The 24,533-nt window shown below is 43.2% G+C and overlaps 1 protein-coding gene across 3 annotated transcripts in view; it reads right to left on the minus strand.

Moving 5' to 3' along the window:
* INPP4B (inositol polyphosphate-4-phosphatase type II B) overlaps positions 1-24,533 on the minus strand; it is a 436,581-nt gene that overhangs the window by 242,407 nt on the left and 169,641 nt on the right. For all 3 annotated transcript variants that reach the window (XM_084856160.1, XM_084856159.1, XM_084856161.1), the window contains exons 3-4: positions 20,272-20,499; positions 18,469-18,513 (exon numbers count right to left, since the gene is read on the minus strand). In XM_084856160.1, the coding sequence (XP_084712286.1) occupies positions 18,469-18,513; positions 20,272-20,368 (142 nt within the window). In that variant the 5' untranslated portion in view covers positions 20,369-20,499. The remainder of the gene's footprint in view (positions 1-18,468; positions 18,514-20,271; positions 20,500-24,533) is intronic.

The following is a 24,533-nucleotide window of genomic DNA, read 5'->3' on the forward strand; positions in this document are numbered from 1 at the left end:
GTTCCTTAGTTTGGCACGTCTAGTCTACGTAAAGATTTACATAGACTATGGCGAAAATAAGGGCAACGCAAATAGCGTTCCCTTATTTTCGCCGTAGTCTACATAAATCTTTACGTAGACTAGACGTGCCAAACTAAGGAACGCAAATGGCGGCGCCCCATGGGTGCCGCCATTTGCATACGCGCTTTTTTTTTTCCCCAAAGTCATCCGTGATAGGCTACGTGACGATTTACATAGCCTATCATGGCTGACTTTGGAAATCTAGCCGTGATAGGCTACGTAAATCGTCACGTAGCCTATCATGGGTGTGTGTGTTTTTTTTTTTAAACTTTACTTTTTTTTTTCGCGGCCGGGTAGACGGGGCGCTCCTCCCTGGCCTGAATTTCAGCGGCGAGGGATGGGGCACCTCCCCCCCGGCCTGAATTTCGGGCGGGCAAGGCGGGGCGCCTCCCCCCCTCGCCTGAACTTCGGGGGGAGAAGTGAAGCGCCTCTCCCCCACCGCGAAGCAAGCTGCGGGACAAGGTCAGTCCCTTTTGTCCATCCCTACCTGTGTTTCAAGTGACAGTTCTGGATCCAAGAGCACCCCAAATTTATTTATTATATTTCTATACTGCCCTATAGCCGAAGTTCTCTGAGTGGTTTACAAAAATTAAAACATTAAAATACAATATACAAAGTTTAAAAACCATTTACATAAAAACATATGGACAATATATACAAACAACATTTAACTAAAAACAACTTTGAACTAAAAACAATTTTTAACAAATCCAACAATAAAACACAGCTTAAAACAACACTGCTTAAAACAGTATACAAAAGTCAGCAGAAGGAACAAGGGTTCTAAAAATGGAAGGCCTGCTGGAATAATAGCATGTTTAGTGCTTGCTTAAAAACTTTCAATGAGGTCAGCAGGCGCATTTCAACTGGCAGGTCATTCCACAACTGAGGCCCAGCAAAGGAAAAGCTCCTCATGCATGTGGCTGCCAGCCTCACGTTAGGCAACCACAGCAGATAGCCCTCAAAGAACCTTAGGTGGCTGACTGGGATGTAGGGGAGAAGGCACTCCCTAAGGTACCTTGGACCTAGATCATGTAAGGCTTTAAAGGTAACAACCAGCACTTTATATTTTGCTCAGAAACAAATTGGCAGCCAGTGTAAAGATTTAAAAACCAGTGTAATATGGTCTCCACGGGATGTCCCAGAGACCAGCCTGGCTGCCATACTTTGTACCAGGTGAAGTTTCTGAACTAAATATACAGGCAGCCCCAAGTACAGCGCATTGCAGAAATCAAGCCTAGAGGTTGCCAGCACATGCAGCACCATTACCAGGTACACATGTTCCAGGAATGGGCATAGTTGGCGTATCAGCTGAAGTTGATAACAGGCACTTCTCACCATTGCCTCCACCTGGGGTGCCAGGAGCAGGGTTGGGTCAAGAAGCACCCCCAAGCTACAAACCTGCTCCTTCAGGAGGAGTGCAACCCCATCCAGAACTGGTTGACATACCTCAATACCTGTATTAGGGCCCTTCACAACGAGCACCTCTGTCTTACCTGGATTCCATTTTAGCTTGTTCTCCCTCATCCAACCCATTGCCAACTTCAGGCAGTCATTCAGAAGAGTCATACCTTCCTTGGATAAAGATGTTAAGGAGAAATAGAATTGGGTGTCATCAGCATACTGATAACACTCAGCCCCAAACCTCCTGATGATTTCTCCTAGCAGTTTCATGTAGATATTGAACAGCGTTGGGGATAGAATGGAGCCCTGAGGAACTCCACATAGTAGCTCCTTTTTCGAGGAACAACTATCCCCAGGTGACACCATCTGGAACCTTCCTGAGAGAAAGGAGTGGAACTACTGCTGAGCAGTGCCCCCAACCGCCAGCTCCCTCAGGCGATCCAGAAGGATATCACGGTTGATGGTATCGAATGCCGCTGAGAGATCCAAAAGAATCAACAGGGATGCACTCCCCCTATCGATTCCCATGTGAAGATCATTCACCAAGGTGACCATGGCAGTCTCAACTCCGTAACCTGCTCTGAAGCCAGTTTGAAATGGGTCCAGATAATCAGTTTCATCCATGACTGCTTGGAGTTGAATGGACACTGCCTTCTCAATTATCTTGCCCCAAAATGGTAGATTGCTGACTGGCCTATAATTCTTGAAGTCTAGGGGGGTCAAGGAAGGCTTCTTCAGAAGCGGTCTAACAACTGCTTCTTTTAGATATGATGGAAAATTACCTTCCCTTAGGGAGGCATTAATAATATTCAGCAAAAGTTGCTTTACCCTCTCCCCTCCATATTTGGAAGCTATATTGTAAATTTCCTTCTGCCACTCCAGCCCTAGGCTACATCCTTGAAGGATAGGCGATGATAAAACAAAAGCAAAAGTTATCAGAAACATAGTCAGAACAGGGTACACCTTTCTATTAAACTTAGGGCACAATCCTATGCATGTTTAGAAAGAAGAAAGTCCTACAATTCCCAGCATTCCTCAGCCAGCATAGCTAGGGAATGCTGGGAGTTGTAGGACTTTCTTCTGTCTTAACATGCAGAGGATTGCGCCCTTAGTAACTTTAGACCTAGAGTTCCATGGGTACCAAGAAATATCTGACCAGCTTACAATAGTCCCAGCTTAGTAAATCAAGGGTACTGTGGAAAGGAAGTGTGAGTACAACTGCTAATAGCTCTCCAGGAGTAAAATAAAAACCTTGAATATACAATTGTTCAGTGCAAGTTGCAAGACCAGAACATTGCACAAAGTAGGACTGTTTGAATTCTACAAAGCTGCGTAACAAGTCAAGCAAAGCTAACTGATTGTCCAAACTGAGGATGGATTCAGTTATACAGCTGAACTGATGACGTCACCATGTGGAAAGAAAAGATGGCACTGGCACAGGGATGGCTTGTTTAAATGTTCTGCAACATCCAACAAGTGGAAAAGTCATGCATTTACAGCAAGTCTTGCCTGGAACAGTTTTTAGCTCTGATCTCACCACCTGTCTGTGATATGTCAAGCATATTAAAATGGATGGTTCCCAAGCAAAAAGAAAAATGACTGGAACACTGATGATGATACTCAGTGCTACTTATTGTAGTCCTCCTCATCTATACTCATAATGGTTTACTAATATCACATGGGTCTGAAAATGCTTAAAAGTACAGGAGCACAATTTTCATGGCATGCCTCTAGAGCAGCCTTCCCCAACCTTGTGCCCTCCAGATGTTTTGGACTTCCACTCTCATTAACCCCAGCCACCATGGCCAATTGTCAGGGGTTCTTTGATTTGTAGTCCAAAACATCTGCAAGGCAACCAGGTTGGGGAAAGCTGCTCTGGAGGAAAGAAAATGATGTCCCTAGGCACGAAACCTTCAACAACCATCCTTCCTTCCTTCCTTCCCTCCCTCCTGCCTGCCTGCCTGCCTGCCTTCCTTCCTTTCTCTCTCTCTCTCTCTCTCTCTCTCTCTCTCTCGTTGCTTTTTCCTTCCTTATGGGCTTTTTGGTCTGATTTTATTTTATTGGGGGGTAGGAGTTGGCTGGTTGGCTGATTTTTCTTTTCAAGGCTTATTAGTCAATTTATTTGTCTGGCTTGTTATTATAAGCATCATAAGTACAGTCCTGGATATATTGATTACACAACAGTGATATTGTTTGTATATGGGTTGTTTTGTGGAGATGGAATCCTTTAGAAATATAAGGGAAGGAGCAGTGGGTTGCCTTCAAATTCAAGGAGCAGTGGGTTGCCTTTGTAAGGCTCTGCATATGTTGTAAATGGGATGGCAAGGATAGGATGGTGGGTGTAAATAAGTGCTGAAGGGAGCAATCCTATGGCTGCTAGTCAGCAGAAATCTGGTTTTCCAGGAACCGACCTCGAAGCCCACACTCCAAGGGCAGTTCCTGGAGAACTGACCTCCCCCCGCCAGTCTGCGCTGCCTCACAGGCAGCGTGGAATGGCCCCATACTTGCAAGAGGAGTGCAGAGCGGCCAAAAAGGGGCATTCCGGGGGGGCATTCTGGGGCTGGGAAGGTGGAAATGCTGGTACAACACATCCTATGTGTCATCTGGCAGCCTAGTCTAGCTGCAGCTGAAGTGTGGAGGGAACAATCCCCTCCATGCTTCTACTGCCCTGCACTGGATAGGCGGTTGCCACCGAGTTCGGAGGCAGCTGCCTATCTGCATAGGATTGCGCCCTTAGACATATAATTGTTTTTATTGTATTCTTCTCTTGGTTGTTTCTAATCTGTGTACTATTATGTCTTTTAATATTATTACTTGGAATATTAAGGGTCTTCGTACTCCCAACAAATGAAAACAAGTGCTCTCCAGACTTATGAAGCTTAAAACGGATGTTGCTTTTTTACAGGAAACTCATATTTTGATGGAAGACAAAGACAGACTTTGCAGAGACTACAATGTGTTAAATACGAATTGAACAGACTATGCTCACCTAAAGCAGAATTTACATTGACTTGTGTGTGACAGACAAATTGGGAAAGTGGAGAAAGGCTTGGCACGATTCTGGCATTTCAGTTAAAATAACAAACAAAAAAATCAGAATTATATACCACTGATTAAAGATAATCATAATTACACACAACAAAATATATACGTCTAGAGTTTCAAATTTTTTATTCTGAACTATATAGAAAGAGCAGGGAGCCTACGAATCTGGAGTCCAGTGTTGAAAATAGAGAGAGAGCCTTTTATGTGGAGGAGTTGGGCTGATAGTGGAATTTATACCTTAGATCAGTTAATAGGATCTGACTATGAGTTTTTACCATTTTCAGTATTGCAGATTAAATATCAGTTACTGGCCGCCTAGTGGCAGTTGGCAGTATATTCAGCTACAGCATTTGTTGGATTCCATATATGGGCCATCAGCGATGATTGCTCAGTGCTTCCTACACTGTTGGAGGAATTAATTGGCTCTTTAGAGAAAGCTAAGCCTACAATAGCTGTTCATGAAAGTCTTACGGAAGGTAGTAAAGTAGATGTTCAGAATGTCAGAGAGGAATGGAATAAGGAATTGGAGTGCTGTATACAGTCTAATCAATGGAAAGTTGCCCTGACTTCTATATGTACTATTTCTGTAGATTTAAAATTAAAGCTGATTCAACAAAAATTGATGTCTCACATATATTGGACGCCACAGAGACCTGATAAGACGAAGCTGGCTAGCTCTGCCAAATACCGGCAATGTAATGCCGACCGCATTGGCGTGTATGACGTGGGCATGCCCTGCAGAGGCTTCCTTTTGGTTAGAAATCACTGCTCATATAAATTTTGTTCTTGAAAAATCTGTGATAATAGCAGATGTCCATGCATTTTTAAATTGCACCCCTGTGATATGGGGATTAACAGATGGACAGTAAAAGTGGATATTATAGTTGCAAAGAAACTTATACTTCAAGATTGGAAGGATAAACACCCACCAACTATCAGTCAATGGGCTGAATATCTTACTGCTCTTGCTACATATTATCTCCTACAGCTGTCAATCTCATATGAATGCTTATTTAGATATATGGACTGCTTATATTAACATATATATTTGAAATGGAAGTGTCAAATTCTTCTTTTTCCCTTTATATTAAGGGTGATGTAAAGGATTATTGTGCTTGGATATATTTTATGATACATTCTTTCTTTATTTTCTTCTCCCCTCCACTCCTCTTCTGTAGTTACCCCCTTTTTTGTGTGGTATTGTTGTATTTGCAAATACAGTATTCAAAAAGCAAAAAGCAAAAAAACCCCCATCTATTCAAACATTTGAAAGCTTTTCTCAACCACCAGAAGTCCACCACCATCATCTACCCCACAAACCTTTCAGGAACACAACATTCAGCAGCAGATCTTCTGCCACACACATACAAAGTCATCATTCGAGGACAATTCAACTGTAATTTGGTTTAAGTTGCTAATATTTTGGCATTTCATTTCTTTGCAGTTTCACTAATTTCTTCACCGCCTAGAAGGTAATACAGATGGTACAAAGCTGCCATCTCGTTAATTGACCTAGAATGTCAGATTAAAAAAAACTCTTCCTAAAGGTATAAAAGCCGTCAAGTTACTAATCATCTTCCACAAATCAATGGCCTATGCAAGCCCTGAATGTCACACTCCAAAAAGGTTTCTGATCCCGGCAACCTGCCCAGAATGTCATATTCTGTTTCATTCTCTTTAAAGGTCAAGCAACACTTATTTGTTCATAGCGGCATACTGACCATGCTCAAAATGTTTTATTTCTGTGTAGGCACACAAGGTTGATTTTGATTCCAGCACAATAAATATACAACATACTTTTAGGCAAGTTCATGTTAGGAAACATATTTTCTGAAGTACACACAAATATGACACGCAGCTAAATCATCAACAGCTTATATGGATTGGATTCAATGTGCCTTGTGCGCAAGCCCGAAACACTGTTTGTTTCCAGTTTCCAAGGGTCACCAATTTCTGCCATACAGTGGGAGGGGGTGGGTCATCACTTTCTGCCAATTTGCCTTTCCCATCCCTGGCTGCACTCCCATGCCACATTGCACCCTGTTGGAGGATCCCCACACCTGACCCTCAGGTGCTTTTCAGGGGGTTCACATGGCTGCAGGAACACAACAGAAAAGCCCTGGTGCATACCTGAGTTTCTTTGGACCCAAGCCCAAATTCCTAAGGACCGTCAGGTCATTTTTATTTACATCCCATTCCCAATCACATTATTTGGAAAGGATTTCAACTAGAGATAGGTAAACTTATTTCTCCCAACGTCAAATTGACTTGGAAATAAACCAAGTTACTTCTGAAAAAACTGGAAATATTCCAAGGCTCAGAAAATAATCCCCTCCCTGCCAGCCCTCTTCAACCCCCCCCCAACCCTCCCATTCTTGTATCCTCCTTTGAGTGCCTCCTTCATGGGATGGTCAGAAGATGGAACAAGGAAGAGAGAGTTCTCAGTGGTGGCACCTCGATTATGGAATGTTCTCCCTCATGAGGCCCACCTTGCACTAACATTGTCATGTTTTGGCATCAGGTTAAGACTTTCCTCTATTGCCAGTAGGGATGGTGCAGACGCCCGATTCAGTCCGGGAATCTGGCGGTACCGCCCCTGCCCACACCCCTGAGCCCAACTCACTGAGCCCCTGCCCCTGCTTGCCCCTTGCCTGCGCTCAGTGAATGGCCTGCACTCATCCCGGTGGCCATTCTGAGCTTTGTGGTCGCCATCTTTGAGAAATAAAATAGTGATCGCAAAAATGCGCATATTTGTGCACATGTGAAAATGCGCATTTTTTCAAAAAATACACATTTTTGCACACACACAAATATGCACTTTCACAAAAATGCACATTTTACACATGAGAATATGGCCAATTGCAAAATGCCCATTTTCATGCATACAAAGACATGCACATGTTTGCAATCGCCATTTTAGTTTTTGAAAAAAATGGCAACTGCGGAGCTCGACAAGGCTGCTGGGGTGAGTGCAGGCTGCTCACCGACTCCCCACCCAACTAGCCAGCTTACCATTGTTCTTGGTGGTGGTAACACACACAGGAACACTCCCGTCTGTGTTCCTCACTTCCTCGGCCAGCCAGCTCAGCTGGTCGTTTGCTTCTGCTGGTGTGGCCACTGCTCCCACCTTTGACACCAACTATTGTGAGAGGTCCAGCGAACTCCTGGGAGAGGTTGGCCAGGGCCAGCCTTTCAGGATAGCTTGGAGGAGCCCCACAAATGGCTGGGGCACAGGGCAGGAGCAATTGGGCAGGCAGGAGCAAGTGGCCAGCCGGCTGCCCAAGCAAGCGAGGGAGCGGCTGGCCGAGCAAGTGGGCAGGTGGGTGGCAGTGGCTCCAGCCTTAGCGGCCCACTAGAGAAAGAAGCGGCGGGCCCTCCTGACATGGGTGGGGAGAGCAGCACAATTCACCGCTCTTTCTTGATCTGCCATTTGATGTGGGCTTTTGACCCCACGTAATGGTGGGGCTGGCCCTGCATAGTGGTTGTAGCTGTTTCCTTCTGTATTTTAATTCTATTGCAAGTTACCTTGAGTCTTTTTTTGAGAAAGGTGTTTAAGTAATTTAAGAAGTGGTAACATCCTCCTCCCCTTCCTGAGGCATCACCTGGCCAGGCAACAAGCCAACAGATGAACATGTGGCGGGGGGGAGCTTTTCCCTCTCCTATGATGCACAGTGTGCCGGCACACCCAGAGACCCATGGAAGTCGGAGTTCTCCCAAGGGATCAAACCTTCCTTCTCCCTGTGCATGCCACTGCCTGATCAGGTAATACCTGGTGTTTGTGGGAGTGGGGGACTGCCAGGTGCTTTGTAGGTCAGCGAGGATTAGCAGACAGAGCTGGCAGGGAGCCAAGAAATCTTCTATGGCTCACCTTTTGAGCGAAGCCAGAAAAAACTTGGGGGCTTTAAAAGCTTTGCCTTTGCTTGAGATGGGCTTTTAAGAATCCCTTAAGTTTACTTCCAAGCCTGGGTCAGGAAAACTTTGCCAGCATCCCTAACATAGCATGAAGCTAAGCATGGAAGGAAACAAAGGGTAAAGTACAGCCAGCACCTATATAGTATTTCAACTAACCTAACCAGACCTTTTTCTTCTTTTTGCTTACCTTCATTATGGGCAATGGGTTATAAGTGTACACTATAAAATGAATTAACAAATTTGCAAAAATAACAGCTCTATTTTATCTCTGAGAGAAAGGGCAAGCATAGTGGCAAGCTGTGCAGAGAGCTCTATTGCCTTGGAGACTACGGTTAGTTAGCAGTAGGAAGGATGCAGCAGGGATAGGATGCTTAAAAGAGCTGAAAGTTACTGGAAGCACAAACAGTAAGAAGGAGAGCACAAAAATTGGATTGGGGGGGGTGAGAAAGCTGATTCTGGTTTCATGCATGTTTCAGAGATTAACTGAGCCAGGGAAACAGCCAAGGCAGCTAAAGAGACAGGAGAGGGAGGAAAAGCAGCTGAAGACACCGTGACATGACTGCTCATGACTCAGCTTAGAGTCGTTGTCCCTTCTGATGCTCCCCACACCCCCTTAATTCAGAGCAACTCAACCATGTGTGGAAAGTTGTTGCCACTGTTGTTAGTTTGTTCTTTGTTTTTAGATGTTGCCTTGCTTTATGTTTGCACAAGAAGACAGCATCTCTGCCCCAAACAGCTTACATTCTAAAACCTGACACAGGGTAAACAATGGAGGAAGAGGAGAGAAATAGAGGGAGGGTAAACAGGGAAAGATGTGATGGTTTCAGCTACCTGGTCTTAGGATTGGTTCCAGACTTAGTTGCAGAACGGCTTGGGAATTAGGGAGCAGAGCTAAAGGCTCCAAGGAAAAGGAAAAGGGGGGATTTTAAGGAGATATTTAAAGGAAATAGAGAGTGAATCACACAGGTGTTCTTGCAGCAGTTCCAAGCATACGGGCTAGAAAGGGCAGAGCCTTTACTGGAGCAGAAAACCTATAGACAGCTGAGGGTGGTCGAACTGGAAGGTCACAAGCAGGAATATATTTGGATATACGAGTGTGTAGAGACAAGGGGGGTAAGGGCAAGGAGGGCTTTAAAAGTAAGGACAAGGAGCTTGTGTCAGAAGTGGGCAGGCAGCCAGTGTAGGGATGTCATGTAATCAGAGCAATGAGAGAGGGGAATTATTTTGGTGGCAGAGTGCGGTATAGAAGGCTAAGGTGAGGCAACAGAAGACCAGAGAGGAGACTACTGCAGCAGTCTAGGTGAGAAACGACTAGGGCATGGACCAGTGTTTTCACCAAGGGAAAAGGGTGATACTGACAAAGCTGTAAACCAGGGGTGCTAAACCTCTTTTGGTCCAAGGGCCAAATTCAGTTTTGGAAAAGCTCTTGGGGCTTCCAGTCCAACAGTGGGCAGGGCTGAAGGCAAAAGGAGCAGGCCAAACATACCAGCCTATTTTTTGCTTAAAGGTCTTACTACCAATAACTAAGCCTTAGGAGAGGCATTTTAACCTCTCCTAAGATGGGAATAGAATAAAACCGTACAAAAGCCAGAAAATCACCAAATAATCAGTGGTTGGGGGAAAAGGCGGCATGGCCATCTGGGAAACCCTGTAGGGTCATATTGGGTCGCCAGGGGGCCCAGATTGTAGTAATTCCAGTAATTACCTATAAGCCTTTACAGTCACAATAAAGATCTACAGTTAACAGTTCACAATGTAATTCCTCAGCCAGAAGCAGTTCATGAGCATCACTGCCAAAACCCCAAACAGCCCTTGGTTCAGCACACAGAATAAATCCAAAGAGGTCCAGAGTTCTAGTGAAAGTGGTAAGCTTTCCATGTGATCAAAGCACTGCTTTCAGCAAAGTCTACTGTTGGTTGCTCTGGCTTAAATACAAGGGAGTGGCCATTAAGGATCAGTATCGGACATTCGATCCCTGCAGGGAAATCTGGCTCTCAGGCAGTTGCTGTGCCTCACTGGACCCCTCTGATAACGCACTAATGGAGACACCCCTGAATCTCCCTCTCCTGCAGAGACCTCCTCCTGCTGCCCTGTTCCCCTGGAAGATGTCCCTGGTCTAGAAGCAGGGGCTTCCACCAAGACCAGGTCTCCCGGCAGTAGAAGACAGGCAGATAGGTTTCATCCCCTTCCTGCTCATAAGCCAGTGGGAGGCTGTTTGCCCCTGCAGTGGGCTTCCAGAATTTAGAGGTGCCAAGATAATGATAAGCCAGATCCAGGTTTGTTTACAAGGAGTGTTTACTGAGTACTTACAGCGCACAGGTGTACCCAATGGTTGGATCAGACAGCTTCTCTGAACCAAAAGCCAAGGGGTAAAATGGGTCTTATACCATACATGTTAGCAGCGAGGCAGCATGACAGAAGCAAGCATTAATTAGCATTCATCTGCAACTTTCCCAGCATAGACTAACAGCCGCACATCAGAGGGGAGACAATCAGAACTTTCCCAGCACAGACACCTGTAAACATAACCTCACTTCTCAGGTGCTTTCCCGGCCCTGATAAGATAAACAGTTCACAGCTTGTTAGTATGGAATGTGCCGAGGCAGCAATATCGACCCTTGACTCAACTTACCAGCCAAGAGGCCCACTAGCAAGAGAATAGCACAAGCATTATGGGTCTCTAAGTCTCTTTAAAACTACTGGTTACTCAGGTTACAGGCCTAAGGCCTTACAGAGGCCTAGTAAAACTGAGTTCTCAGGCTCCTGGCCTCTAGGGATGGACGAAAGGGACTTACCTCGTCCCGCAGCTTGCTTCACGGTGGGGAGGAGGAGCTTTGCTTCTCCCCCCGAAGTTCAGGCGAGGGGGGGAGGCGCCCCGCCTCGCCCGAAATTCAGGTGGGGGGAGGCGCCCCATCCCTCGCTGGTGAAATTCAGGCCGGGGAGGAGCGCCCCGTCTCCCCGGCCGCGAAAAAAAAAAGTACAGAAAAAAAAATTACGTAGACTGTCCAAATAAGAAACACAAATGGCGGCGCCCATGGGGCTCCACCATCTGCATACGCGCTTTTTTTTTTCCTTCAAAGTCACCCGTGATAGGCTACGTGACGATTTATGTAGCCTATCACGGCTGACTTTGGAAATCTAGCTGAGATAGGCTACGTAAATCGTCACATAGCCTATCACGGGTGTGTGTTTGGTTTTTTTAACTTTACTTTTTTATTTTGTAATGGCGGCGGCGGCAGCCGGTTGGGAGACCGGCCGCCGCCCCCACCCCCAACGAACCGCCGCCGAGACCCGCCGCTGAGAGGGACATTCACCGAAGGTAAGTCCCAGCCCGGGGGGGGGGGGCGGGGGGCCGGCGGAGAATTTCCCCAACACTTTCGGGGGGCCGAATGCGTCGGCACTCGGCCTCCCGAAGATTCGTGGAGAAATTCTCCGCCATCCCTGCTGGCCTCCCACAGCTGGACCTGGCTCTACAGCGTTCCCTTCTGACTCAGAATTGGTGTCAGGGGCTATAGCTCCCCACAAACTGGGGCAAGGTCTCACACAAAGGAGGGGGGAGTCAATCACAAAACAGCCAGTGTGGTGTAGTGATTAAAGTGTTGGACTGGGACTTGGGAGCTCCACGTTCTAGTCCCCACTGGGCCATGAAACTCACTGGGTGACTTTGTTCCAGTCACTGACTCTCAGCCTAACCTACCACACAGGGTTGTTGTGAGAATAAAATGGAGAGGAGGACTATATATGCCATCTTGGGTTCCTTGCAAGAGGAAAAAAGATGGGATATAAATGTAATAATAAAAACAAAAGACCATGTGTCTGCTTAGCAGGGTGTGGTAACGCTGTCAATGGATAAGGACAGTATACGAGAAGACGAGGGCTTGCAAGGAAAGAAGAGAAGTTTGGTTTTCGGCATATTGAGATTGAGATGACAATTATGAAGCATCTAAACAGAAATATCAGAGGCAGCTGGAGATCAGGACTGGATGGAGGGGAACAGTTCAGGAGTAGAGATGGTATCATCCGCATATAGGTAGTACTGAAAGCTGTTGGATTTTATAGGAACACCCAGAGACAGAGAAGAGCAGAGGAACAGATACCTGAGGGACCCCAACAGACAGAGGGAAAGCAGAAGAAGAGCTGGAAAGGTTAGTGAGACAGGTAGGAAGAGAACCATCTGTGGAGAGAATCACAGAAACCTAGGGGCATTATAGGGGTCAAGCAGGAGAGAGCAATCACCTGCATCAGACGCAGTGGAGAGGTCAAGAAGGATGAAGACTGAATAGAGGCCTTAAGATTTTTCAGCAGGGCATAAATGTTTCATATAAATAAATAAATAAATAAATGTTGCAATATTTATTTATTTATTACACTTCTATACCACCCAATAGCTGAAGCTCTCCAAAGAAGCCATTTAAACACTGGTTAACAATCCAGGGAATTCCCTTTTGTTTTTGTTGCTGCAGTCTCCTCTTGTAACTTTTGAGAGCTGCAATCATACAAACTACGGCCCATGTCCTTTTTGTGCTTCCTTTACACATGCATGAGCAATAAGGTGATGCAGCTAACAGTCTAAATCTTCTTGTTTCCGTAGTTTAGAGTTTGTCATTGTGCAATAACTACCTTTCAAACTTGACTTGTATAATGTGTCTTTAGGCTGTAATGTCTTGTTTTTTAAAGTCAAAGAACAAGCCCAAAGGATCTAACTGCTGGCCAATCCAGCGAGGCCCTCTCTATCAACTTGGCTAAGAGGCCAGTAGTGATTTGGCTCCTCTTGTCTCAACTGTCATCTGTCAGCAGCCATTCCAAGTGGCCACAGCAGAGGGAGAAATGGGACAACAGGGAACCTTAATCAGCTTAGCTGGGAGATCAACTGCCATTTGGCTCCTTCATTCTCCCTGAGCTGTCATCAGTTAGCAGTCATTCAACATGACTGCAGCAGAGGAAGAGCTGGGATAGTAGGGCCCATGCGGTCAGCTGGCTAAGAGACAAGCTGCCATTTGGCAACTTCCCTGGCTGAACTGTTTCCATCCAAGAACAACTGAGTTTGTTCTTTTCCTCTGCCCTTCCCATCCCTTTTCCTTTTGTGTCACATCATTTAGAAGGTAATCCTGTGAGCAGGGGACTGTGCACAGGGCTTACTAAATATTAGACTAAATATTAGACTCTTAATCATTAAAATAAAACAACAACTACAACCCAATAATGAAAATATTTTCACCAATAGAATCCCCTGCTGAAATCAAGGGGACATTGCAATTTAAGGAACAGAATGCTATAAATACACAAACCACAAAAATAAATAGAATTTGCATCCATGTCCATGGTGCAGTGATATATCCATGCAATGGAACATAAATGTTGTGAGGTTTAGCCAAAATCAAATTTAGGACAGGTTATTGATAATATGCAAAATAAGTCAACACCATATGTAAAAGAACAATTCAGAATGCTTAGAAAAAGCATGCTCCCACTCCCAAAATATTCAGCTTCCTTTTTTGCTGTCTAGCTCATCACTTCATCTCTTTTATTCAGAAATCCAAAGTTTGAAAATTTTGTCAAAATGCAATCCCATTATCTGGTGCATCGCTCCAGAACAACAGTGATGATAAAACCCTGCCTCTTAAATCCCAGCAGGATCCTTTCAGCTGTTAAATAGCTTTTCAAGCTCAAATATCAACAATCTCTTCACTGAATAGTTTAACCATATATACTCAAAATAAATCCCTCAAAATATATTTTAGTCCAAAATAAATGTGTAAAACTAACTAGCAATGTATTTCTGTCTACTAGATTTACAAGAAAAACCTTGGTTGCTAACTTAATATGTATCCATGTGTTCATAAAGAACAACCTATTTCTTCACCAGGGTTTCTCTAACTAGTACAGGTTATAATTATTCAACAGAAAATCAAAAGCATCTGACAAAAATAAGCAGAAAATGACTTATATGAATAGAAAGGGAAAAGTATTTGCACTTTGGTTATTGTGGATGTCTCCCATAAAAGCATCCATCTTCTGCTGTTGGGACTGCTTTGTGACTCATGTCTGTTGCCCTCCCACCTGCTGGTTCAACATGACCCATGGCAAAAATAGATAAGCATCTTTGTACCCCTGCTGATGAATACCAATTGCATAGAAAGGAACCAAGCATCAGGTAGTATCCAACACATCTGCTGCACCTCTGCACATTCTGTTGTGTCAGCGGGGCCCACTGCTAGTGGAACAGGAAGCTAGTGCTTCCTAAAGTAACCCTTCTGGAAACGAGCTGAAATGTTCATTTCCAGAAGGGGACAAGTCAGAGGAGCTCCCTCTGTGGCCTGTTCTGGAAACAAACATTTAGGAATCATTAACATCCTGTTGTGCTAGCAGTGGGTCCTGCTGCCATGGAGGCAGCATTGAATACTGAATGAATACATCTTTATGCTCTCACACCCTATGTGAATTTGAGGTTATACTAATGCATGCAGCCCTTCCCCAACCTAGTGGTTTCCAGAAGTTTTGGACTTTAAAACTGGCCCCAGCCAGTATGGCCAGTGGTAAAGAATGCTGGGAATTGTGGTCCAAAAGACCTGGAGGGCACCAAGCTGGGAAAGGTCGATTCATTCACAGTGCAATACACTGATTTGTATTTCCCAGTTATTGTTAACTAGCAAAGGATGCTGTGCAAGAGGAAAGACTAGCCCTTATCAAGAAATGGATACTGTTTAACTAAATGAAATCTAATTATTTTTAAAATTATTATATTATTATAATAATACAATTATTAACATTACTGTTATTGTTATTATTAATAATAATAATTGGATTTCTTAGTCTACTTTCTCTTTTTAAAAAAGGCTCAAGATGACTTACAACAAGACTAAAGAACACAAAATTTAGAACAGCTCAAACAAGATAGAAAATGACACCAACTAGAAGTAGAAGAGAGTACATACAGCTATAAAACTCTGCTTCGGTTGAGAAAGTGTTCTTCAACCACCTTTTAGGCACTGGGCAATACCCCAACAAGTGACATTTCATCAATACTACACTTGTATCTCATCAGTATGTACCCTTTGGACACAGAAGTGTAGGAATGCTGCTGCACACCATATATCACTATGTTTCCACTCTTGTACAGGAGTTATTATTCAGCATGAGACTGCACATCATCCAAAGAGCTTTCTTAAAGGCCTGGTTAGGACAATACCTGAAATCTTTGATCCGTCTCTATGTGTGGAGTCATGAGACTGTCCCTGCCTCAACTCTCTCTACGCAGGAACAGCACTTTTGAATTACAGGCTACGCATATAAAATTGCATGTCAATAGGCAAAAAACATGCAGCCCACCATGTGTGGATGGCTGAAGCAGGGATGAGGTGCCAGCTCCACAGAAAGGGCCAGATCTGACCTTTTAGACATTGTATATATCGTCCCGTAGAGATTTAAAATTGGCATCAAATGTTGGAGCTTCTATCGGCTGGTGGCTAAGAACTGTGATATTTATCACCAATTACATGACTGTCTTAGAGATGTGAAGGCCAGGGGAGGGGGGGGGGCAGAAAAAATGGAGAAAATTGGGAAATGGGGAGGGGGGCACATTTTTCTGGGAATTTTTGAAAAATTTGGTAGAAAACACTGCTCATCCAGATTTTCCAGATGGGGGTGTTCCAAGCCTTTGCATCTCTACTTTATGCAATGGATACTCAGGACACATGTGCCATCAAATTCCACATGACAATTAAAATGGCGTTTGGTGTGCTGAAGATGTATCAAATTGTCTCAGGTACAAAATGTAGTGCTTTAGCAACTTTGAAAATCAGATATCCCAAAAGTTGCACTATTTGATGGAAGATGTCCAGACTACACTAAAAATCAAATATACATGCTTTTAAAACATGGCGGAACTGATCGTACCCAAGTGCCCTAAGTTAGCACCACTGTTAGGCAAATCTATCACTCCTGAAAAACAACAGGCTCAAATTACACCACCATCGGGTACTGGTGGGAGAGTTAGATTTTGAGTGGGGAAGTCCTCGATTCAAATCTCCACAGGCAATGATTCTCACTGGGTGATCGTGAAGAAATCAGAAAAGATTACCTCACAGGGCTATTGTGAGGATAAAATAACGGGGACAAAACATGCACCACACTACAAGTGGACATAAACATAACAATAAACAAATGAAATGTGCGTCTGAATGGTCACAGAGGCAGTGCTGTAAAGGATACCACAGACATGCAAAACCAGAAACACGGAACTTCAAATCCATGTTAAAACTTTGAAACCAAACCAGAAAAACTCAGTACTCAGCATACATTTCCCACCACTTAGAAAAATCATTTCATAACTGCATCAGTGCAGTAATAAAAATTTAAAAACACTGCTATGTGGAGAGTTGCCACACTTGGCTCCTCTCTTACTCTCTAACCTTAGGCAGTGAAAAGACCTGCCATCCTGGGAGAAGGGAGCACGGACAGGTGGGCAAAAGAACACTGAACTGCCAGCACTTGGGGGAGTGAGATCAGATCTGAGGCAATCGGAACAGCCATAACGACCAAATGAGAACTGGGTTCAGTGGAGGCTGGTGGCTCTGACATCGGTGGTGCAGCAAAGCTGCTCCGGGTTTCAGTCGGAACCAGTCAGAACTCTAAAAGAGCTATCCAAGGAGCTTCACATCCTGGATAGCTCTGTTAGAGTTCTGAGTGGTTCCGACTGAAACCCAGAGTGACTTCACTGCCCCACTGATATCGGAGCCACCAGCCTCCACTGACTGGGTATGGGAGGAAGAATATGCTACCCCAGAGCAATGCTGTATCAGACAGGGTAGAAGGAGGTTTAATTTAATTGCATTTCATTATTTTATGTAAACCACCTCTGGATAGAAAGGTGGGAAAGAACTCAAACAATCAAATAAAAAGTTCAAGGCATAAGGCTAAGAAAGCGAATTGCTTGAAATACACTATATATCATGAAGAAATAAAAGGACTTCAGGCCTAGCCACCATAAGAATTATGGAAGCAATATATGAAAACGTAATAATCAGCCAATCACTAAGCAATACTCATGTTGTAGAAGAACATTTGGAGAAAAACCCCACATATTTTTAATCCATGCATTTAATTCATTCAGTCTCTGGTGGACCATAAATGTGATGTTCACTAATAAATGTTCAATGTAACTATCCTGGCTCCTTATGTTATCTCATGTTGCAGCAGAGTTAAGGCTACCATGCTGGTTACTAATAGGAGGAATTTCTTAGTTTTGCATGTCTTTCCTTTGGCATCTAAACTGACCTTAACTTTTGCCTTCATTCTGGGCTTTATTCCGGCCATTCAGTTCACATTGCATTATACAGATGTATTTCATAGAATCACATAAGCAACAATCTCCTAGAAAAATGTAATGCAGATAGATGTTAATTAAAAAGCCTGGAAATTTAGTAAATCTAGAACTCTTAAGAGGAAATAACTGGATGGTTCTGAAAACACTGGAATTCAGTTCAAGGAAGTAACTGTGGTGGTGTGTTGTTTTTTTAAAAAAATCTGTGCTTATCTTATGCTAAGAAGCCATGTGCAACTAATTAGTATGCTCGACTGATCAAACATCTTTAACTATGCTACATGCACCTGAATAAAAAGAATGGTGCGTACCAATTAATAGGATACACTTTCCCAGAGAGACATTCCGTTTCAAATGGTAATACTCAGGAAGCAGCTCTATCTTGAAATTAAAATTAGACCTATAAATAATTCTTACATGAATGTATTAATTACTTCAACATTAAAACTCCTATCTTTTACAGAACTGCATATATTATGAAGGTTAGAAACGATATGTTTTTCTGCCCCAGGTTTAAAGTCTGTGCGCGTGATTACTTCATGTCTGAACCAGCTCCTCAGCAGGTATAACCTAAACTACGTCTGCTCAAGATATTAGATAATTATTTACAAGGCTACTTGACAGAAGGCTGTTCATATATATCACTTCTTTTCCAGACTTTCTAAGTGGAAAGATGTATTAAAAAAAAAAATTAATTCTACACAATATTGAAAGCTGTGTCTTACCAAGACTGAATTCAAATTTTGGTTCACTGACAGTCCTCTTAAGACCTGTTGGTAAGATAGTATTTAGTTAAAATAAGAACAGTAATCATTCATGCATGAGAAAACAGATTTAGTATTGTACCAGTTCTATCACTGAGAAGGCTGGTTTATTCAAGAGAATGTAAGCTGCCAGAATGTAAGCTGCCAATCAAGAAGCAACTCTTCCCTATATCTAACTCTTCTTTTCTTTTCTTTTCTTTTCTTTTCTTTTCTTTTCTTTTCTAGAAAGTCCAGGTTCTTTACTTAGTGGGAACATTCCCATGTAACATTAAATCAGGGGTCCCCAACCTTTTCGGACCAGTGGCACATTTGGAATTTTGAGAGTGTTGTGGGTGCTCTCACAAAATGGCTGCCATGTGGAGGGCTTGCCAATTCAGAAAAATGGCTGTCATGGTGTGAGCAAATTCTGAATACCAGAAATTCATGACAATGTTGCCAACTTACAATCATGCGTTGTGTGGGGCGAGTATGCTAATGAGGGAACTGATATCCTGAACACTGAAGAGGCGAGGTCAACAAAATTGCCATGTCACTCAAATCTGAATTTCTCAAAACACTGCTACCCTTTACAAAAGATTATTCTTTTACCAGAAAGGTTGGGGATGTATTCGGTAGGGTTCTATAACTAGACTGTTTGGAAACCCAGTAAAGATGACAGTGTTCACAACAGACTATCAGTGAAATTGCATATATATCAACTCAGAAATAAACCCCATTGATTTTAAAGAGGCTTACACTCCAAGGTAAGTGGGTGTAGGACTGCAGCCATAAGAGAAGCCAAGCTGGATCAGACAAAGGATCCATCTAGTCCAGCCATCTGTTCACATAGTAGCCAACCAACTGTCTGTGAGAAGCTCACAATTAAGACCTGAGTGCAATAGCACTGGCCTGCTCATGTTCCCCAGCAACTGGTGTACATAGGCATACCACCTCTGATATAATAGCCTAAATAATGCAGGAATGTATTCCCCAGTCCTAAACTTATGTACTCTGAATTAAGTCCCCTTCATTCAATGGATCTTATTTCTCCGTGAGCAAATTTAGAAATGCAGCCTTAGTCTATTTAAGACTGAGGCCACAATCCAGGGAGTTAGATTAGGCATATTTTGGGACTTTGACTATTTTCCTTGGAAGAGCAGACTCCCCTGTCATCATCGATAACTGCTTATGAAACTCCCTAGCATTTCAAAAGAGGCTTGCAATATGGAATGGAGGGGGTCTGAAAAATACAAGTCCTGCTGAGCATGGAGCAGATTGTGCGGTTCTTTAGACTGCATCCATAGTTAGCAAGTGGTGATGGCTTATTTAATTCAATTTACATGACACTGCCTAATGATTCAAAAGCATGATCAACAAAGCCCAGCAGAGTACTGTGCTTGGACCTGGGAAACGTCGTATGTTGGTCTCCCAGCCCTGGTTCCTGTCTTTAAAATGAAAACAGTAATTTTCTACCTCCATGGCTTGTTAGTAGGGTATCATAAAGCACTTTGCATATTAAAAGTCCTATAGAAATTAATGTAAACATTGTTTGTATACAACAGCCTTTTAAAACCACTAAAAACAGCTAGAGAAACTGACTGCCATGTATCTGCTCTTCCATAGGAAGCAATTTACATGAATCAGATGTAAACAATTCAAGTGAAATACATTCTACAAAATGAAGCTTAGTGGATATCTAATCTGCCTAAAACTGGGCAATCACAGAAGAGTGGGGGTTTTCCAAAAGCATTCACAGGACTAAAATGCAATAAACAGTATGCTTACTTGTAAGCTTAGGCTCTGCGAGATTGTCTGCTTGGGCTGATGGAAGAAATTGCTGTACTTCATCTTCTGTTCTCTCCTCCTTGATTTCCATGATCATTCTCTGGAGCTGCTGGATTTTATTGCACAGACCTTCAGAATTTGCCTCTCCGAGTGGCACAGCCCAAGATTCACAGTCAGACCTAGATGCAGCTTCAAGGTAAAGATCTGGTTCTTCTCCACTCTGAAACTCTGCACTCAGAAAACATCGGTACACTTTCATTAAGCCAGACATTAATAGATGTGTTTTTGAAGATCACGGCAAGACGGATGCTTGCAGCAATACAGAATATCATACAGCTTTCCTCTGTGCCACAGAAACATATGAAATCAAACTGCTGTTGCTCCACGTTTGATGCAACACAGAGCCCTCACTGCTCAGCTCGAATAATTAATGCATCCTCAAACTAGGCAACAGTGTCATTAAGCTGAAATGAGAAATCCCCATTCGGCGCATATTTGGCAGCTCAGCAGGTAGCTTTCAGTGCTACTAACTTAAGTAAGAATTTGATTTAGCGGGGTCGACAGGCAGCTTTCTGACAAATGGACTGGTGGGATTCATTACAGCAAAAAGTATTCATTATTCCTTTTATTAGAGCTGCACTTTACACTCCGCTCCCCACTCGCTCTTGTCAGAATACTGTTCATCAATACCCGGCAATAACTCAGAATGACACAGATCCTTCATGATGAAACAACAGGTTGTGTGGAGAAGCTTCTGACCTCATTTCTCCCCATGAGGCTGCTCCTGGGCTGGCTGATAAAAGTCCAATGTCCTCCAGGAAATTCAAGTAACAACAAGGGTCACTCATTTGACTGGAATTCACAAAGGAAATACTCTTCTACGTATTTAAAATTCTGCCATATAGGCAGTTTCATTTAGTTGCAAATTCAGCTTGACATTTAGCACAGTATAAATGATCAGGCACAAATTAAGGAGGGGGGGAATCAATGCTGCTTTAGCACAAGACACCAAGTAATTTAACTTTATATATCTAAAGGAATAAAATTAGTAGTTATTCTGTTTTGAAGCTGAACTTTGAAGACCATAATGATAAAAGTCAGTTTCCAACATTGGGCAATATCCAACACTGCTGCTGGGGCCCAGGAACTAGTGTTTTTGACAGCAACCTGAAAACGAGCAGAATTTCTCATTTCCTGAATGGGCAAGTCAGCAGAGGGCCTTTCCACAAGCTCTGCTGACCTGTCCCATTCCGAAAATTAGAATTTTAGCCCATTTCCAATTGCTGCAGGATCTACTAGCTTCCTGTTGCACTAGCGGTGAGTCTGGCTAGTGCACAGGTAGCCCTAAGTACTGAGCATTGGGTTTTATGCAATGCTACTGCAACTTAAGTCCTCTACCTTAAGTGGGACTAACACTAGATACAACCCATTGCATCCCACTCTCCCTACATTCCACTGCACTTGCAGGGCCCAAGTTGGCATGATGAGGCAGTCAGGCACATATGTTTCATCCATGTATCTGCCCCATTCACATTATCACATATAAAGAAGGAGGGGGCAGTCTATGTTTTACATGATATCGTAAAGGCACAGAAAAGAGCGACTAAAATGATCAAGGAGCTGAAGCAACTTGCCTATCAGGAAAGGTTACAACTCCTGGGACAGTTTAGCTTAGAAAACAGGTGAATAAGGGAAGGCCATGACAGAGGTGTACAAAATTATGCATGGTGTGGAGAATGTGGATAGGGAAACATTTTTCTCCCTCTCTCATGGAGAAAACTACTCCGTGAGCCCCTGCCAAAGGAAGTGAGAGGGGTGGCTACTAGGAGGAGGGCTTTTTCTGCTGTGGCACCCTGGGTGTGGAATGAGCCCCCTAGTGAGGTTTGCCTGGCACCTACATTGTATTCTTTCCGGTGCCAGGTGAAGACTTTTTTATTTTCCCAGGCATTTTAGCATTTTAGCTCTTTAGACTTTCAGCTTTGCTGTTTTAAATCTGTATTTTAAATCCCTGCACTGCTGCTAGGTTTTATTCTGGTTTTATTCTGGCTGTACTGTTTACTGTGGTTTTAATGTTTTATATATTTTGTATTGTTTTATTGTGTGCTCTTTGGTTTTAATTTTTGTGAACCGCTCAAAGAGCTTCAGCTATTGGGCAGTATAGAAATGAAATAATGAAATAAATAAATAGATAGATAGATAGATAGATAGAACCCAGGTTCATCCCATGAAGCTGATTGTTAGGAGATTTAGGACAGAGAAAAGGAAGTACGTCTCCACACAGTGTATAGTTATACTATAAAATTCACTACCACAAGATGTAGTGATGGACACCAATTTGGACAACTTTAAAAGACAAATTAATGGAGAATAAGGCTCTCAATGGGTATGAGTCATTAAGACTATATATTCCCTCCAGTATGCCAATGTACACCAGTTGCTGGGAAACATGAACAGGAGGATGCTATTGCACCCATGTTCTACTTGTGGGTTTCCAACAGGCAGATAGTTAACCACTCCTTGAACAGAATTCTAGACTAGATAGATCTTTGGTCTGATCCAACATGGCTCTTATATTCTTATAGTCTGTGGGATGGAAAAAGAAGCAAAGCCCACGCCCACCATAACCCCGTCTTGCTGCACTAGACTTCTGGAAGCAATATTATTCCAGCTCCCGTTTGTAGTTGGGTTGGGAGAAAACTGCTTAAAGCAATAAAACACAGCAAAGTAGGCAGGGTAGAGATGCGGTTTACTTCCATCTCCACCCCATATGCTCCTTTCCATGTAAAGAAGGTTGCTGCCCTTTCCTGCTTTTATTAAGTTGCTTCCCCATCATGTGTCGTTTGGTCCAGATGTGACCAAGAAACACAACCCAGGGAGGGGCTATGCAGGTAGCAGCAGGTAATTTGGGCTGCAGTGTTCCATAGGACAAAGTAAACAGGCTGCAATATGAGGCACAGTTAAGAGAAGGCAAACCGGCTACCCTCCTACTCACTTATGACACCAGGGCATTTTCTCCTGTATAAGTGACTAGCTATATTCCCTAGGAGCTGGCATGTTCTTATCTTCAAACCTGTATCTTTCAAATGTCTAACAAAATGTTTAAAGTTAACACATTAAACCCCTGTGGGCACGCAAGAGAGAAGCCAGAGAAGTGCGCAGTCAACTCTGCTTGCACAACAAGGTGCCTCCACCTCCTCCTTCCCTCTGCAGTCTCTTGCACTTCCTGGAAAGCAACTCCTGAGGTTCAGGGGATTCTGGAGCAGTGTGGTGCAGTGGGCTTCAGTTGGTGGGGGCAGGGGGAGAGAGAATCAGTAGAAATCAGGGGGAGGGCTTGCATGAATAAAACTGCCTTCTGCTCCCACAAGGGAACTTTAGGGCCCCAGCCAATATTCAGCTGAATTGCAACTGGGAAATCGTCATGCTAAATCTTCTGTTAAATGAATGGACTGGTATATTCTGCATAAAATATATATTTCACATATGTTGTGCATTCTTTAGACAAGCTGGTTTGGAAGGTCAAGCTAGTCACAACGTCAAATGTGTCTTTACATTTAAGGGTACAATCCTATGCACGTTGAGGCAGAAAAAAAAGTCCTACAACTGTATTAAATCTCTGCATTGCTGCTAGGTTTTATTCTGGTTGTGCTGTTGTTTTGTGGTTTTAACCTTTTATATCTTATATTGTTTTATGCTGTGCTTTGTGGTTTTAAGTGTTGTGAACTGCCCAAAGAACTTCGGCTATTGGGCAGTATAGAAAATAAATAAATACATACATACATACATACATACATACTAAATATGGCTTTTTACACAGGCTATTTCTACAAGCATACTGTTTATTTATTTTTATATCCATCCTTATACCCTTTCCCCTGATGCAGGATGTTTGATAACAAAACTTCAAGAACAAGGCTGCTCTTCTGGTCATGCTGGCTTCCTTCTTAGATTCAATGTTCTCTTTCAACAACCCTTAAGAAAACAAGCCTCCCTGAAGCAACTGTTTGTTGGACGTACTCACGTGCATATACATGCAGCTTCTGACTAGTTCTAACTCTGCCTGCATTTTTCCTTATGCTGAAACAGATGTCTATAGCTATTGAATGCTGACCTTTATATTAAGTCTCAGCATTTAGCAGCAAATGGATCTTACTGTACCCTTACATTCCAGCAGCATGCTAAATTAAAGCTGGATAATCCCATTACCTTCATGGGGTAAAGGTTTAAATCCCATATCTAGTTTGGTGCAACTGAAATTAGAATAT

This window comes from Heloderma suspectum, chromosome 5 (assembly GCF_057233095.1).
Source record: "Heloderma suspectum isolate Gila_16-S chromosome 5, 16-S_ref, whole genome shotgun sequence".
Taxonomy (NCBI): Eukaryota; Metazoa; Chordata; class Lepidosauria; order Squamata; family Helodermatidae; genus Heloderma; species Heloderma suspectum.